Here is a 14,657-nt window from a genome sequence, read left to right as displayed (position 1 = left end):
TAGGTATACCCTATGTCCATGTTTGCTCTACAGTATAATCATTGATGACAGAAGAATAATATTTAATTTGAATTTACAAAAATTCAGAAGTATTTATGCTTGTTGAATTCTGGCAATATTAGGGCAAGGAGTTAATGTTTCATCGACTACTGCCAAAACGTACAATTCCAGGTGAAGATAATTGCTGTGATGGTTCGTTCACTTTTCGACTCTTCGATATTATTTTTGTTTTTTCGATTCGATATTCGTATTATTCAGAGTGTTCACTTCTTCGCTTTGTTGCATATCTTAGATCGAACGAAATTCGATTCGTTAGACGTAATGGAGAAAATTAATTCTCACCTATATTCAAAGTTCTTACTTGAATTCGGGCGATACAATCACAGCGTTAATATGATAGATATATTTTCTAACAAATTTTGAAAGGTATTTTAGTTACCACCCTAAGAAAGTAATGAAAATATTTTAAGGATTTCCAAGACGAAGTTTATCAATGTAGAAATAAAATAACAATTCTATCAGATTTAAGTATCATTTATCCGTTTTATCTCATTCCACGCGTTTGCATAAATAGAGAGGTTTAAAACGCAATGGGCTCTAAACAGGATAATACCAGGCGGAATCAGGGTCGAATGAATATTGAGTCAGGAATAAAGTACCGATTGTATTGCGTACAGACGCGGTTCCGCTTATTTTCTTTTATTTCGGTTATTTGCATAAATTGTTTCGTCGCTAGCGTCGCGTCGTCGGGAGCGATTGGGACAATGTTAATAGAGTCAAGTCCAGACGGACGTGTTTTATTAATTGTACGGATAAGGGGTAAGCACTCGAGCGATTCATGTCGCGGCCTCTAAAAACGTTCTAAATATTTACGATACATTATCGCGCGAAACAAACACGGTTGCCATTAATGACGCTCGCGCCGTATCGATAGGCCACTATTTTCCCGGCATTCCCGGGATTGTTAACCATCCCGATAGCGACACGCGTGCAGGCACCGGTTGTCTTTTTGATTACACGCGGGGCGTCCGTTGTGCGTGCCCGTGTACTGTAAGCGCACCTACGTTACGTAGTTAGCCGGCTCGGCCGTGCCAAGGTTGGGAATCTTATCTAAGCTCAGGGTGTTTGACCCAACTGGGAAAAGACATTGGCACTCGGCACTTTGCGTCGTCACGTTTGTTCGACCGATCCGCATGAAGCTCCGTTCACAAGCAGCTTCCGTCGCAGGAACGAGTGTTGCCTAGCGTTTTCTTCATTGGAAATGATTCTACATCTTGTAACTGGTGACGTTTGCATTCCCGATGATAGAAAATAAGAATCGATACACTGCAAAATGTTTTTATCTTTCAAAGATTGATCAGACATCGATGCATTTAACTTTTATTTAATGTTCATTTATTTTTATTTATTTATTTAGATTTATTTTTATGGTCTTCGGTGTGATAGGGAAACTTCAGTTTATGGATTGTTGTTGCTTTATTAATTAAGTTTCGTTCACTTTTTATTGTATTAAATCTTGCCCTGTTAAATGTCCTTTGCTCGACTCGTCATCGCTGCGGAAGTCAGATTCTCGCAATAAAAAGAACGGCACGTTCATCGCGGACGTTAACATCTCGAGATCATAGTCATCGTGAAGGCTGTTCCTGTAGGTCGTGTGAATATCGAAATATTCCATTGATAACACAGCGATGCACTATCGCAGACGGCAGGCGGCGCGTTCTTATCGTCTAAAAGCATCATCTAGAAATCTGTGATCTCACAATCAGAAGGACACTGCGGCGGTCGGCCGATACAAAATAGATAAAACCTTGTTAATCGCAGAAAACTCAAATGCCCAAGATTCGAGAAAAGAAGGAAGAGGGAAAAGAGTATCTTTCCGCTCGATCCCTCCGATTGTTTCCGCCACCGTCCCCCAATATATAAACGGTTAAAGAATTTTCTAGGAATTTCGTCTGTGGCTGATAAAACACTATCTAACGTCGAAAATTCGTTGCTTCTTCCTTATCTGTCTTGCAGATTCGTGCGAGCGACTGTGTCTGTTTGTTACTCGCTGTTTCTACTTGCGATAGACGATCCATTGTGTACAGTGCCATTCGTTGTGTTGATCTCATTGTTCTCTGTAATTTCCGTAAAATTATTATATAAATCGAACAATATTATATCAGTATCCATATTCTTAAACATTAACATATTTAAAATAATGATCATCTTAATTAATGTCTAAAAAATCTTGTATTCTATACTTACATTCGCTTTCTTATCTTAGAAACATAATGAATACTATTTTGTTATCTTTCGCAAGATTATAGATTGCTTCTGCTTAACCCTTTGCTATATAATTTAATTTATCGCCATCAATAAATCACGAGGAAACAAACAAAATTTCAAAGCTAAAAGCATAACAGCAAAATATTCTTTCATTCCTCTATCTGAATAATAAACAACGTCGACTTTCATCGAATTGTTCCAAAAAATTTTACCTCTTTATACGGAAAGGGACTATAATGCAGCTCAAACTATTCGGACGAGTTCAATCTTGAAATATTCGTAGACCTATTACCGGTAATAAGGTGCGATCGAATTTTCTGCTGGTAAAGGAAGAATCGCGGATCGGCCCTCGCATCGATAAGTAATCGCTTTCAATTTATTAGACTGTCTTTCGTCGGTTCTGGCAACGATTCCTGGGGGAACCGGACTAATTCCGATGGCCTCCGCGTGTGTTCCTTCTTGTCCTCCTCCGCTCTTTTCTTCGCCGCCACAGAATTTATTAGCGGCCGTTATTTACCCCCCGCAAGTCCTCCGCTCATACGGGAATGATTTATCGGCGAGGGTTGCCGCGGCGGCTACACGCGCGAACAGTGCTTTTTATAACGCTTGAATTTATTCTCGCCGCGCGACAACCTCAAATCGGAAGCGTTTCGGTACGCGGACACTCATCCATCGGTTCGTTCTAACGAGTCTGGGCATCAACACGTTGCTGAATTGTGGAATTTTATGCATCGCGAGTCGGAACTATAAAGAAATCGTAAGTTTAACGATTTAAATAGAATTTAACCCCTTGCCTTATGATTTATTTCTTAACTATGACCAATACAACTACTTTATCATTAATAATTTATTAAGAATAGAAAAAATGTTGTTACTTGTTCCACGTTCACGTTTACTTTAAATGTTAACGATTGATAATAGAAAAGTAATATTTAATTTATATTTAAGAAACATAAATAACACTTAGACTTCTTAAATTCAGTTCAAAACTTTCGTCGCGTGTGTGACACAATATTGTAGGTCAACGGGTTCATGCAAGTCTACTAATTTTATAGTAAATTAATATAGTACTTTTATAGTAAATATAGGATATCAGTTTTTACGTAAAATTTGTATTTATATAAACTGGTGTAATTTATTTGTTAATGTACTTAGTGGTGCTTCAAATCTTTTCATTTTACAGTGAAATCTTTGTAAAGAGTTTACAATTCTCTTGGGCCAGAGTTATATTTAATTGTGAATTATGGAATGCCAAAGTGGACTAGTAAATGTGCCACAATGGAATCATTGAAAATCTTTCTTTAGGAAACGTCTTCGGCTGCCGAACCTCAATCGTATCGCATTCCCAGCGAGACTCCAGACACTTTGCTCGCCGCTGTCGTGTGTCTTGGGACACGTTATTTTTTCTCTCATCCATGTTTGCACATGCTCTCGTACAAACACCTCGCTGTTTCGCTGCACGGCAATTGGTATGCGACAGCAAGGTCGACACTCGAGATCACCAAGCACCGCGAACGGTGAATATTTACGATCGCTGAACCGTTAGAGAACAATTTTTTGGACCTGAACGGTAAACGCGCCATTGTACGATCGATGGGATAGGGATCTTGGTTACAGTGTCCCGTTTTTGTCGAAAGGCGCACTAGCAAATTCATCAAAACCTCATTTCAGAGGGAATATTTTATGAAACACTCGATGAAAATCACTTTCATCATATTCAATAAGAAAGATAGATAAAACAAGTGAAACGAGACTCCCAATCAGTCACTGGAATGTTTGTTCATTGATCGCTACTTCCACTTGCATTAAAGTTTGAAAAGATTTCAATTCTATTTTGTGTAGATTTATTTCTTCGACTCTACCATCGTCTAATTAGCTATTTGTTGAATCATATTTATATTTATTTAATTGTACGATTTTATAAAAGTTATATTTTATATTAAATGTAAAAGGCAATTGATTTCTGAATACTTAATGGAAAGAAAGCACGGAGGTGGACGGTCCTTCAAGTAAAATTGCTAGACATATAATCAGCCAGGGAAACGTAAAATAATACACCGCGGGTACGTAAACGAGGACAGTTAGTTAACTGGCTGGAGCTGCGGTGAATTCCACAATTGCTTCTTTATCGTGATGCCCGCAGTACTGACGGAATTGCTTTATTACAGGGTTCAATTTGCTTTCAATTTTCCAGAGTCGCTGGTTTCGTTGGACAGATACTCGAACGTTGACTGCCACCGAGGCCATTGAATTTTGAAATAGTGAAATCTAATTTAATAAACAAAATTCTAGTTACGTCATTTTCATTGATCAAAAACTATATATAAACCAAAACGTACGTTTACTTTCCGAGTCAATTTGAGTTGAACCAAAGATCTGCTTTCAATTTTAATGACTTTTAAACATTTCCAGTAAATTTAGTGCACACTGTCTATGTATACTACTATATACCCATAAAACAATACATTTTAACACTAAAACTACCATATGGGTCAAAATGATCCATTCCTGATTCCTTCTTTTTGCAATTGTTAAAAAGATAGCAGATGTTTCCCTGAAAAATTATTAAAGAAATTGATTTAGCAATACGCAAACTGAAATGTAAATCAATAAAAGCCTCCATACATGTACTCTTGGAGGAATGAAGTTTCCATAGAGGAATTTCAAAAAATCTATTTAACTTCTTGGTAATTTCAGTATTTATATAAACAATTATAATAGTACACCACGTAAGTGAAACAATTAATTTTCAAAATAATTTTAAACATTTAACACTTTAGTTCTGCTGGTCATTGTAAAATGAAAAACGTAACATAACCTTAAAATACTTATATATGTAAAATGGTTAGAAAAAAAACAAAGAGTACCACGAGTCCAGTTCAACTACAATCTACCTATAACAAATTACTCCAATCCGTCATCGCAATCAGTTTCTACGCTCATTCCTACTGGTACAGCGAATCCCGTCGACGCGATAGTGACGATGAAAATATTATTGGCAATTTGGTCGCAACCCGGTAGAAAAAGTAGCCGCAAATGATGTCCATTATTCAGTGTCCACCTAGGGTCGTTCAGTGGCCGTGCCGGCGGGAGGCTGCAATTGTTGACAGAGTGTATCCTTTGCGAGCGAGCCGGGATTAAGTGTCTTGTCATTATCCAGAAGGATACAGCTTTATTGCGAATGCATCGGAGCAGTTTGAAGGGGTCACAGCGGTTTACTGCTGGGGTTATCGCGCAACTGGATCAACACGTAGCTGGAACCATTGTGATTATTACGATCCCGCGGCTATTATTTATGAGCAATACCCCCAGATACACAAAGATACCGAATCAATCGGCTCTCATTTCATAAGTGTACTTCTGTAGGCGCGTCTTTTATTTTTCCGCGGAACCTATACTTCATACATGATCAATAAAACCACCGTCGGATAAGCTGATAATTGCGACCGGCGTTGAAGGCTTTATTGCCGCGGTTATTGTTACTTAATTCCGTAACGAGAAAAAAATTCTCGCTTTTGCAGCGGATCGGCGATCTATCAATGCATTGGAACGCTGTGAAAAAATTCTGTTCCATCGGATTCCTTTGAATACAACTGTTCATATCAGTTGATTTTGTAGCAGGATAAAGATTTTCACTTTCGCGTCAGGTCGGTTATTTATCGATACCCGTGGGATATTGTAAGGGGATTCGATCGAAGTTCGTTGATTATGATTGTCTGTAGGAATGTAACGTGATAAATATGAAATGGTAATTCTCGTGAAGATATGTTTCCAGTAATGGCAGTATTTATTGGCGCAGTGATTCGTAATCGATCTATGTAAAGCTTTCGATTGAACGGTACGGAATATCGACAAAATCGTACCTTATCTTGCTCAAAAGTAATTTATGCGCAATGGGAATATTTCACGTCAGAGAAATTGAATATTTATATAACGCTCGGCCTCTGATTCTTGACCTTTAATTAGTGGTTTTACTAAAGAGTTCGGTGTATCTCGTTCGTGTGTGCACACGACGGGTGTTGGTGTAAAACTAAAGAGAAATATCAAATCGATCGCAGCTAATTAATGGTTACGGCGGATTTTTATGATCTGAACTATGGAAAACCGATTAATCATGCTATACACATCTAAAACGTAACTGGTAACTGGTTGATATTTATAGACATTTTCCCGGTTGATACCGTGTAACAGCAATCTACTTTCTCAAAAACTGATAAGGACGTATATTTTCAAAGATTCCATTTTACTGTGCTTCAAAAATCTCGAACAATTAGTGCATTGTATCCAGTATCTTGTACCAGTGTCACCAACAAAAATCTCGAAGATTCTTTCATTGTTGGCAAAACTCTAAAACAAACTTCACTTATTAAACATCTATCACATCTACACTTTAAAAAAGGAAACTCCGAATTGCTGGCCAACCCAATATGTTCCAACTTCTAAATATTAGTAATAAATCACTTATAATTACACCTAAACATTCCGTCGAGCGAAATAGCCAATACTCGTCATATCGTTGCCGTTTCAACGAACAAAGTAAAATAAAACACTAACGTATTTCGGATTCCGCTTGAAAATGGCCTACAGTAAATCGGTTCTTTAATATCGTCGCTGTCAAGTCCACAGAAAACGGCTCTGGGTAGACGCTGGCTCTTTGCGAATCGCCGGTACGCGTTCCGAACCGAGGCGCCATGATTGAATGCGTCTGATGGGACAGGGATTTGTCAAAGGCGGCTTAAGAGCCGGCTGTGGATGATCATAGATAGACACAAAAATTCGTAGTCCGTCACGACGGGCACGACGGCGACGTCGACGATGGCAGTGGCGGCGGCGGCAGCGGCGGCGGTGGCGGCGGCGGTCGACGCGACAAGCGTCCTTGCTCCAACCACTCGCGCTACTACCGATGACGTAATCGTCGCGATACCCCGCAATCTTGGCGCCTCGGTAAACTCGTAATATCTATTTTTATCTGGTGGAAGCAGGGGTTCCGCCCCGGCCCGCCCCGTCCCTTCTCGCACACAGTTGTGCCGCGGAGTCGTACACTTCGACACACTCGTCTCTTCTTCTTCTTCTCCTACTTCTTCTTCTCCTCCTACTTCTTCTTCTCCTACTTCTTCTTCTTCTTCATCTTGTTCTTCTTGTTCTTCTTCTTCTCCTTCTTCTTCTTCTTCTTTTTCTCCTTCTTCTTCTTCTTCTTCTTCTTCTTCTTCTTCTTCTCCTTCTTCTTCTTCTTCTTCTTCTTCTCCTTCTTCTTCTTCTTCTTCTTCTTCTTCTTCTTCTTCTTCTTCTTCTTCTTCTTCTTCTCCTTCTTCTTCTTCTTCTACTAGTTCTTCTTCTTCTTAGTCGTCTTTTTCTTTTTTTCCTTTTCATCTCCTTCTTCTTCTTCCTGATTCTTATCCTCTAAATTCAACCTGAAACACGAAATGACCATTCTCGAACTGGACACAGGCTTTCGCGCATTCTCCCCATTCTTCTCGATGTTCCTAGGTGTCTGAATACTGATCCCTTGGTTTCTGAATCTTTTCTAGAAACGATTATTACGGTAGAGTTTTTTGCATCTGGTTTGATCCTTCATCTTTAATGTATCGTTTTTGTTATTGATAGTATTAGTCATGATTGTTTTAGATATTTATGAATTTTATAAGTATCTCAAGTATTAGATTGTAAAAGTAGAATGATAAATAGAAATATCTGGAAAGTGAAACTTTTAAACATTAAGGTACTCAAATGTGAGGGACTGTTATTAGTATATGTTCATATAATAGGGTAAACTGTTTACAGGACTATGTTAACGATATCGTCGAAATGATCAACTTTATACCGCAGTTGGGTCTCCTTTTAATCATGAGCAGCTTGATAATTTACCGGTTAATGGATCATAAAAACATAATGAAAAGCAAATAATAGGATATGTTGTTTGGCGCTATTTTGAAGTCTCAACATCCGCTCAAGGAACCTATCGCTAGTATTTTGTCTGACTCGCTCCCGATGCGTCTAATTTTCTAGCTTTGTCCAATGGTAGGCGCATGACTATGTCTGAGCCAGCAATAAAAAGAGGTCATTACCTGCTCAGAAACGATCCACTGCTAAATTGATCCTTTATAAGACTTGCATCAAAATGTGGTGGGTAATATGGCTTCAATATTGCTGAAAATAAATATCCGTAGACATTATGTCTTGTGGTTCAATTTTAGTTGATTGAATTCTTTGAAGCATTAATCATCTACAGTTAAAAAGAATTCAAGCACGATTAAAGTAACAAAGTTTACAAGTATGCAAGTAATTAGATAGTTGATGAAGTGAATGAAATATGCAGATACTTCATTCTTGCTAGTAGTCCCGAAGAGAAAGGATTATCGGTAACGTCGAGCGTGACACTGAAATGGTTGAGATCTTTTAGCTACAGGAATTCCCCAAGTTAAAGTCAAAAAATCCCATTGAGTGGATAATCTTTAATCTTTACTGTATTTTAAGTAGGTGTACTCATCTCTACTATTAGAATGTATGCATTGGTAATCAAGAAGATTACCTACTGCTGGAATGTTGATAGCTTCGTGAATCTGTTGAAAGATGGCGCGTATATGTTGCAACAGGTGTCGGATTTAGATAAATTCGAATAGCACTTTTTATGACAATACCATAATTACAGTAAACAGTTTATTACAGATATTACCGATCGCCCCAATCATCTTCCTATATGTTTAAAAACATTTTAAAGCTATATAGACATTTTTTTTTAAATACTTAATGAGAATACAGTAATCAAAATTACCTTGGATAAAAACTACCGTATTGTTACCACTTTCTTCGCCTGAAATGTTAAATATTCTGATGAGTTCAATCGTGTACAAATATGTTTATAAATGTTAGAAATGTATATTAGCATAGATGAGCCATTAGATTCCTTTCGTTGCATAGTTTACGACTAATTTTTCCATCTCCCCATTTACTCTCTTGTCTACTCTCGAATCTGGCGCCGTCGTTGTCTCCAGGACAGTTGGCGAGACGCGTGGGACTTCCCGGCGACAAGTCCTTTATGATACCGCTTGTACGCCCGCAGCCTCTCACCGAACACTTTCGACAGGAATGAAAGACCTCTCGTTAATGACACATCTCATCTCATTTCGAGGCATGCCCGTATCTTGTTTCGTGGAAGTTCTGCATAGAAATGAAACATTAAATTCCGTGATACCCGGACTATTCAGAAAGTTTAATTAACAGCCGGTAGACTTTCCTCGAATTTCTATTTTGGAATCATGCACGAACTTTATTTAAATATATGATCCATGCAAATAAAGCCATTAATTTTGCAACCTGTAATGTGTAGTTTTAATGACCTTTTTATAGCAGTTTTTACAAAAGTAAATAAAATGATGTAATATCGCATAAGTAATACAAGTTACATAACGCAGCCGTGTGTAATACAGAATAAGTAATTCTTTTTCTTTGTTATAGGTGAGACTGGACAGAAGGAATGGTGTACATTAGCATATTGGGAACTAGGTGGTCGAGTGGGTCGGCTTTACCCTGTGGAGCCTTCAACGGTAAATGTATTTGATTCCCTCCATGATGGTGATGGCCTTTGCTTAGCGAAGTTAGCTGAAAATCATGTTGCACCACCTGCAGTCCAAAGAACAAGAAGCAAAATTGGTCTTGGTAGGCATCTCTTTTATCTTTCACTTCGAATTTACTTTACCACCGTATTTAAAATTGAAAATAGGGGAAACTAAGGAAGCGCGTTATGTTGTGTTTACAGGTGTGATGCTTAGTCAAGAAGCAGATGGTGTGTGGGCATACAACAGATCTGAGAGCCCGATCTTCGTGAACTCGCCTACCCTGGATGATCCAGAGTCTAGAACACTACTCGTCTATCGTGTGCCTCCAGGTTTTTGTCTTAACATCTTCGACCGAACCAAAATACTACAGCTTCCATATGGCAGTGGTACCATAAGAACAACCAATCAGGCTGCAGGCTTCGCCTCTGGTCCTGTTGATATCAACTCCGTCCGTATCAGCTTCGCCAAAGGCTGGGGACCCAAGTACTCAAGACAGGAAGTCACATCTTGTCCATGTTGGCTCGAAGTTCTCCTAGCACCGTGCAGGTGATCCCTACGTCTCATCGTGAAGGTATTCAGTCTCGTCCGTTTGCGCCTCTTCTTCCTCCTCGTCGTCCTCCAAGAGGACTAAATCTGTGAAACTGACGCAGCAACGACGATGCTCCGTCCCAAAGGCTGCCAACGGATAGTCGAACGACGTGGATCGCCGCCAGCAGTCTTACCAAAGTACGCCGCCATACATCCAAGAACAGCGTCGTTTTGTTAACAGAAAAAATAATGAGAATCACTCGGCAAAGAGTGTTTTTATATCCTTGTGCCTACGAACGGCGGACGCACAGTTTTACGTGGTACTCGATTATTCATCGCATCGAAATTTCATTCGTCTCGTTCACCCGTCGCTACAAATATATTTCCACTTGATTGGTCAATGATACTGTTGTTCTTTCATGATAATGTTAAATGAGATTTCACAAAAAAGTGAAGCGGAATCGACATCCGCCAGGTCTAGTCAGTGGTATTTAACATTTGTAAGCTTGACGTTTATATGTCTTGCATTAAGAATAAAATAAGATAATCAACGCTATCTGAAATCATGGAAAGTGCTGGAGTATGATTGACGTAGTCAACGCGCGATCATTTTCTTGTACAGTACTGATCGTAAGTTTAACGTCCGTACTGCCTGGCCATGTTCTCGTTTATGATCAATCATTGCACTGCGAGGAAGCAGGAGTTTGGGCTTCCGAAGAAGTCTAGTCAATGGTGTTTGAGAGCATAACAGTTCGTTGGTCCGGATGGATTTCTAATCCATTCACATTGTCAGGAAACGAGAACATTGCCGACAAAATCGAAGGAAGTATAGTGCGTTACTGACATGATCTCAACCAGCCTGTGGCTTAAAAGTGAAGAGTGGCAAGAGGAGACATCTGCTCGTGGCGCTCGTCCCGATAGTAATGGTGGAATTAGTTTCGGCACGTCTTTGTTACTGGTCGAGCTGCGAGTTGAGGTGGAGCGTGCGGCCGAGTCCTCTTGCCCCTCTTTACTTTTGAGCCACTGGCTGACTGGGATCATGTCGGTAACAAACTATACTTAGCCCTTTTATTATTATCTTTAAAAAAAAAGACTTCTGCTTTTAAACATTAACAACAATTTTTAGTATGACTTTATTTCCTTCGTTCGCGTTGACTTTATTCAGAAAAACGATTTGTTGCCGCATAATGTTAAAGGCAATTGTAATTAGGTTCAGCGAAACTTTCGTCGACTAATCGAAGAATCTAATATTAACGGATGTTCGTGACCGGTTACCGACGAAATCTGAAAGACTAACTGTGCTAACGAAACTTTTCGACCATTCAACCCTCGTGTTTCTAATGAGTCAACGTGCTCAGCGTTCAATTTGTATAAATTCGTGCGTAGTTACGTTTCATCGGCGTGAGAAGAAAAATTGTCGACGTACCACGAGTACTGCGATTGTCCCCCGATCGTCGTTCGGTGCTGTACGTACAATAATATGTACATACACTGTGCCTTCCCAGCTTCCTTCGTGGTGCAATGTGTGCGAAAGAAAGAGCGAGTGGGTGTATGCGTGTGTCCAAAGGAAACGGGAGTGAATGAAAGAGAACTTCGCGTGCCAGCTAACGTTTTCGCACCAAATGCCCGAGAGCTTCGTACTACAGTAATACGATACTGTGATAAAAGTTCAACCCAGGTCTCTTCTTCTTCTTTTTTTTTCTTCACCTTCCTTTTCTCGGACTGAAATTATCCTTTATAGCACATGGGTCAAATAGAAAAGTAGGAAAGTACATAATAACTAAGCTTATAAATCGTTACATGGCTAATATATTCTCTACTATGTCTGAGATAACAAGAATCTATAGGTAATGTAAATCAGATAGATAGAATAGATAGAGTTGCAATAAGTGGGCATAAATCCCCGCATGAACATTTGTGTTAATTTGAACTGGATCACAACTGTATATTCAGAAGGTGATGGGGCATGGGAACTAACCGGAGTGTTGTCTCAGGCTTTACAGACACCCTCTTCAGATCTGACAAAAAAGGGTTGCCTAGTGCCTCCGCCGGAAAAATTTGCTCCATGCCTTCTGTCGGATGGTTGAGTAGATTGTTGAACATAATTGACTGAAGGTCGAACTTTATATAAATTTTGTTATCAGGGATATAGGGCAGTACTGAAACCTTCCAGTCAGCTAGTACTTGGATAGCCCATAACCCGAGATCAGTCGCTACATCTTGAGGGATTTGTTTCAAGAGATTCGGTATGTTTCCTGGGAAGTCAGGTATAGGGACTAAGGGCATTTGAATCTGTAGTGAATGCACCTACTACGTGACGTGTCGGAATACTTTTGATAGTTCTGACATGTTGCTAATTAGTTTGGAGCACATGTCTTCTGTGCTTAACCTGATAGTCTCCCTAGGTAGCATACGAGCTGCCAGTGGCAATCCAGCTCGTGCCACAACCAGGTGTTTCCGCTCTTGTGCAATGAGCCTCCTGTTCCGTTTCCGTCCTGGGCTATATCTGTTGCATCCGTATGGGATGTACAACTAGCATTGTACATAAAAACTTGGCTACCCAGGACCTATACCTCCTTACCTTCCTTTTTCATTGTTCTTGCGAATAGATCGGATACTTCTAGTTCTCCAGAGAAAACCTCTTATGAAACCTTGAAGAGTGTGATGGCCAACACTTTAAGTGCCACATCAAAAAGTGTGCACACTGACGAGCCTTGTCTTTTGTAACCACCAAAGGCAGCATCCTTGATCAATTCACACTTTATCCACGAGCATAGGAACGCTAGATCAGGGTAACTACGGAGTTGGATGCTAGATTTGTTTATCGAGTTAAATGGGTTGTGTACTGTCTGTAAAGCTAGATTAAAAACTGCCACAAAGTTGTCTCGAGGGATTCCCCTTTTTAACAAGCAGATCTGTATCGATGTAATATAACTCTGCCACAACATCAGCCGCAGTAGTCACACTGGTCATATTATTATTTGCGGCCTATTCGATCACCCAAATTAACGATGTAACTTGAGCCACGTTAAGATGGCTCCAACAGATAACCAATGGTTTGCAGACCTGCTCCCAGATTAGATCTCTCTTTGGATACATTCTTAAAAAATGCGCGCAGCTTCTATTGTTGATGTAATCCTCGAGGTTTACATTAGGAATGATTGTTTGAACTTGTGTCCTGCGGTGATTGACCCAAGCTGGTGTTATATTGGCTTCTTTCGTAAGAGTGGTGAAATATACGAACATCAACCCTGCTATAAGGTCCACAGCAGGGAGGTAATTGTACTGCACGCCTCTCATAGAATCCGAGGTAAGTATTCTGGTTAGATGCAGCCGAAATTTGCAAATAGTCATCTTTTACTTAGAATTCAATATTCGTCAGTTCTACGAACGATGTGTGCGGTTTACTGAAAGCCGACCATGCCTGTTGAACCTGTTCTCCCACAAAGATATTGGCAGGGATAGTATGACCTCGGTAGACATAGAAATTCAAGATCTGCATTGGGACACCCTCAATAGTAGGGTTGTAGACATTAGCTATGACCTCATCCTAAGCAGCCTTAGCCGATGATGAGCGCTTACAAATGTTGAGTACCTCTACAACATACAATTGATTATCATTTAATGCAGGGGGCGTAATTAAAGCCTTTCAAGACTCTATTTCTTTCATGGTTCTCTTTTTTTATAAAGGATTTATCTCGTACAACGTAGGCAGCGGTTAATTCTCCATATGTTTTCGCCAGTATTTTGTCACGGTCAGTTATGCGTTCCTTTACCGTCTCTTTTCTGGCTATGTCCTTTGCAACCAAAAGCCTCGCCATCCAATATGAATAAAGGAGAGGTACTCTTTGTGAGAAATCGCTGAGACATACTGCGATAAGTAACAAATTAGTAACATTTTGATTTGCGAAATGCGACGGAAGAGTGCCATAGCCATTACAGTTGGGGTGCAACCCAAAAATAACCACATCAATTAATAAACCAACAAACTCAAAAGCACGGAAGGCTCTTTAAAAACAGCAAGCTATTCTTTGTAGACTGTATCAATTTCAATTATGCACCGACGAAGAAATCTATCAACCAGTTAAATATGTAAGGATCTACGCAAAAAAAACGGAAACGAACTTATGCTTGAACAAAAAAGAACAGACATACATTCATACACACATACACGTACACGAAGCATGTATAAAACACAATCGACTGATCGAGTAGTTTTCTTCTTCAAGCCGGTTAGTTACTTTTCGTACCACCGCTTTTATTCGGTATCAAATATTCAGATTACGTGTGATACGCCGAATGATA

The 14,657-nt window shown here is 39.6% G+C and overlaps 1 protein-coding gene across 2 annotated transcripts in view; it reads left to right on the top strand.

Moving 5' to 3' along the window:
- The window catches only part of Dad (Daughters against dpp), a 73,595-nt gene extending 61,563 nt beyond the window's left edge, over positions 1 to 12,032 (top strand). For both annotated transcript variants that reach the window (XM_076371031.1, XM_076371030.1), the window contains 2 exons: positions 9,724 to 9,924; positions 10,025 to 12,032. In XM_076371031.1, coding sequence (XP_076227146.1) covers positions 9,724 to 9,924; positions 10,025 to 10,374 — 551 coding nt within the window. In that variant the 3' untranslated portion in view covers positions 10,375 to 12,032. The remainder of the gene's footprint in view (positions 1 to 9,723; positions 9,925 to 10,024) is intronic.
- The last annotated feature ends 2,625 nt before the right edge of the window (positions 12,033 to 14,657 follow it).

The sequence above is a fragment of the Nomia melanderi genome, chromosome 9 (assembly GCF_051020985.1).
Source record: "Nomia melanderi isolate GNS246 chromosome 9, iyNomMela1, whole genome shotgun sequence".
Lineage (NCBI taxonomy): Eukaryota > Metazoa > Arthropoda > Insecta > Hymenoptera > Halictidae > Nomia > Nomia melanderi.
Note: the sequence above shows the minus strand (reverse complement) of the source record. Positions and strands in the feature narration are given on the sequence as shown.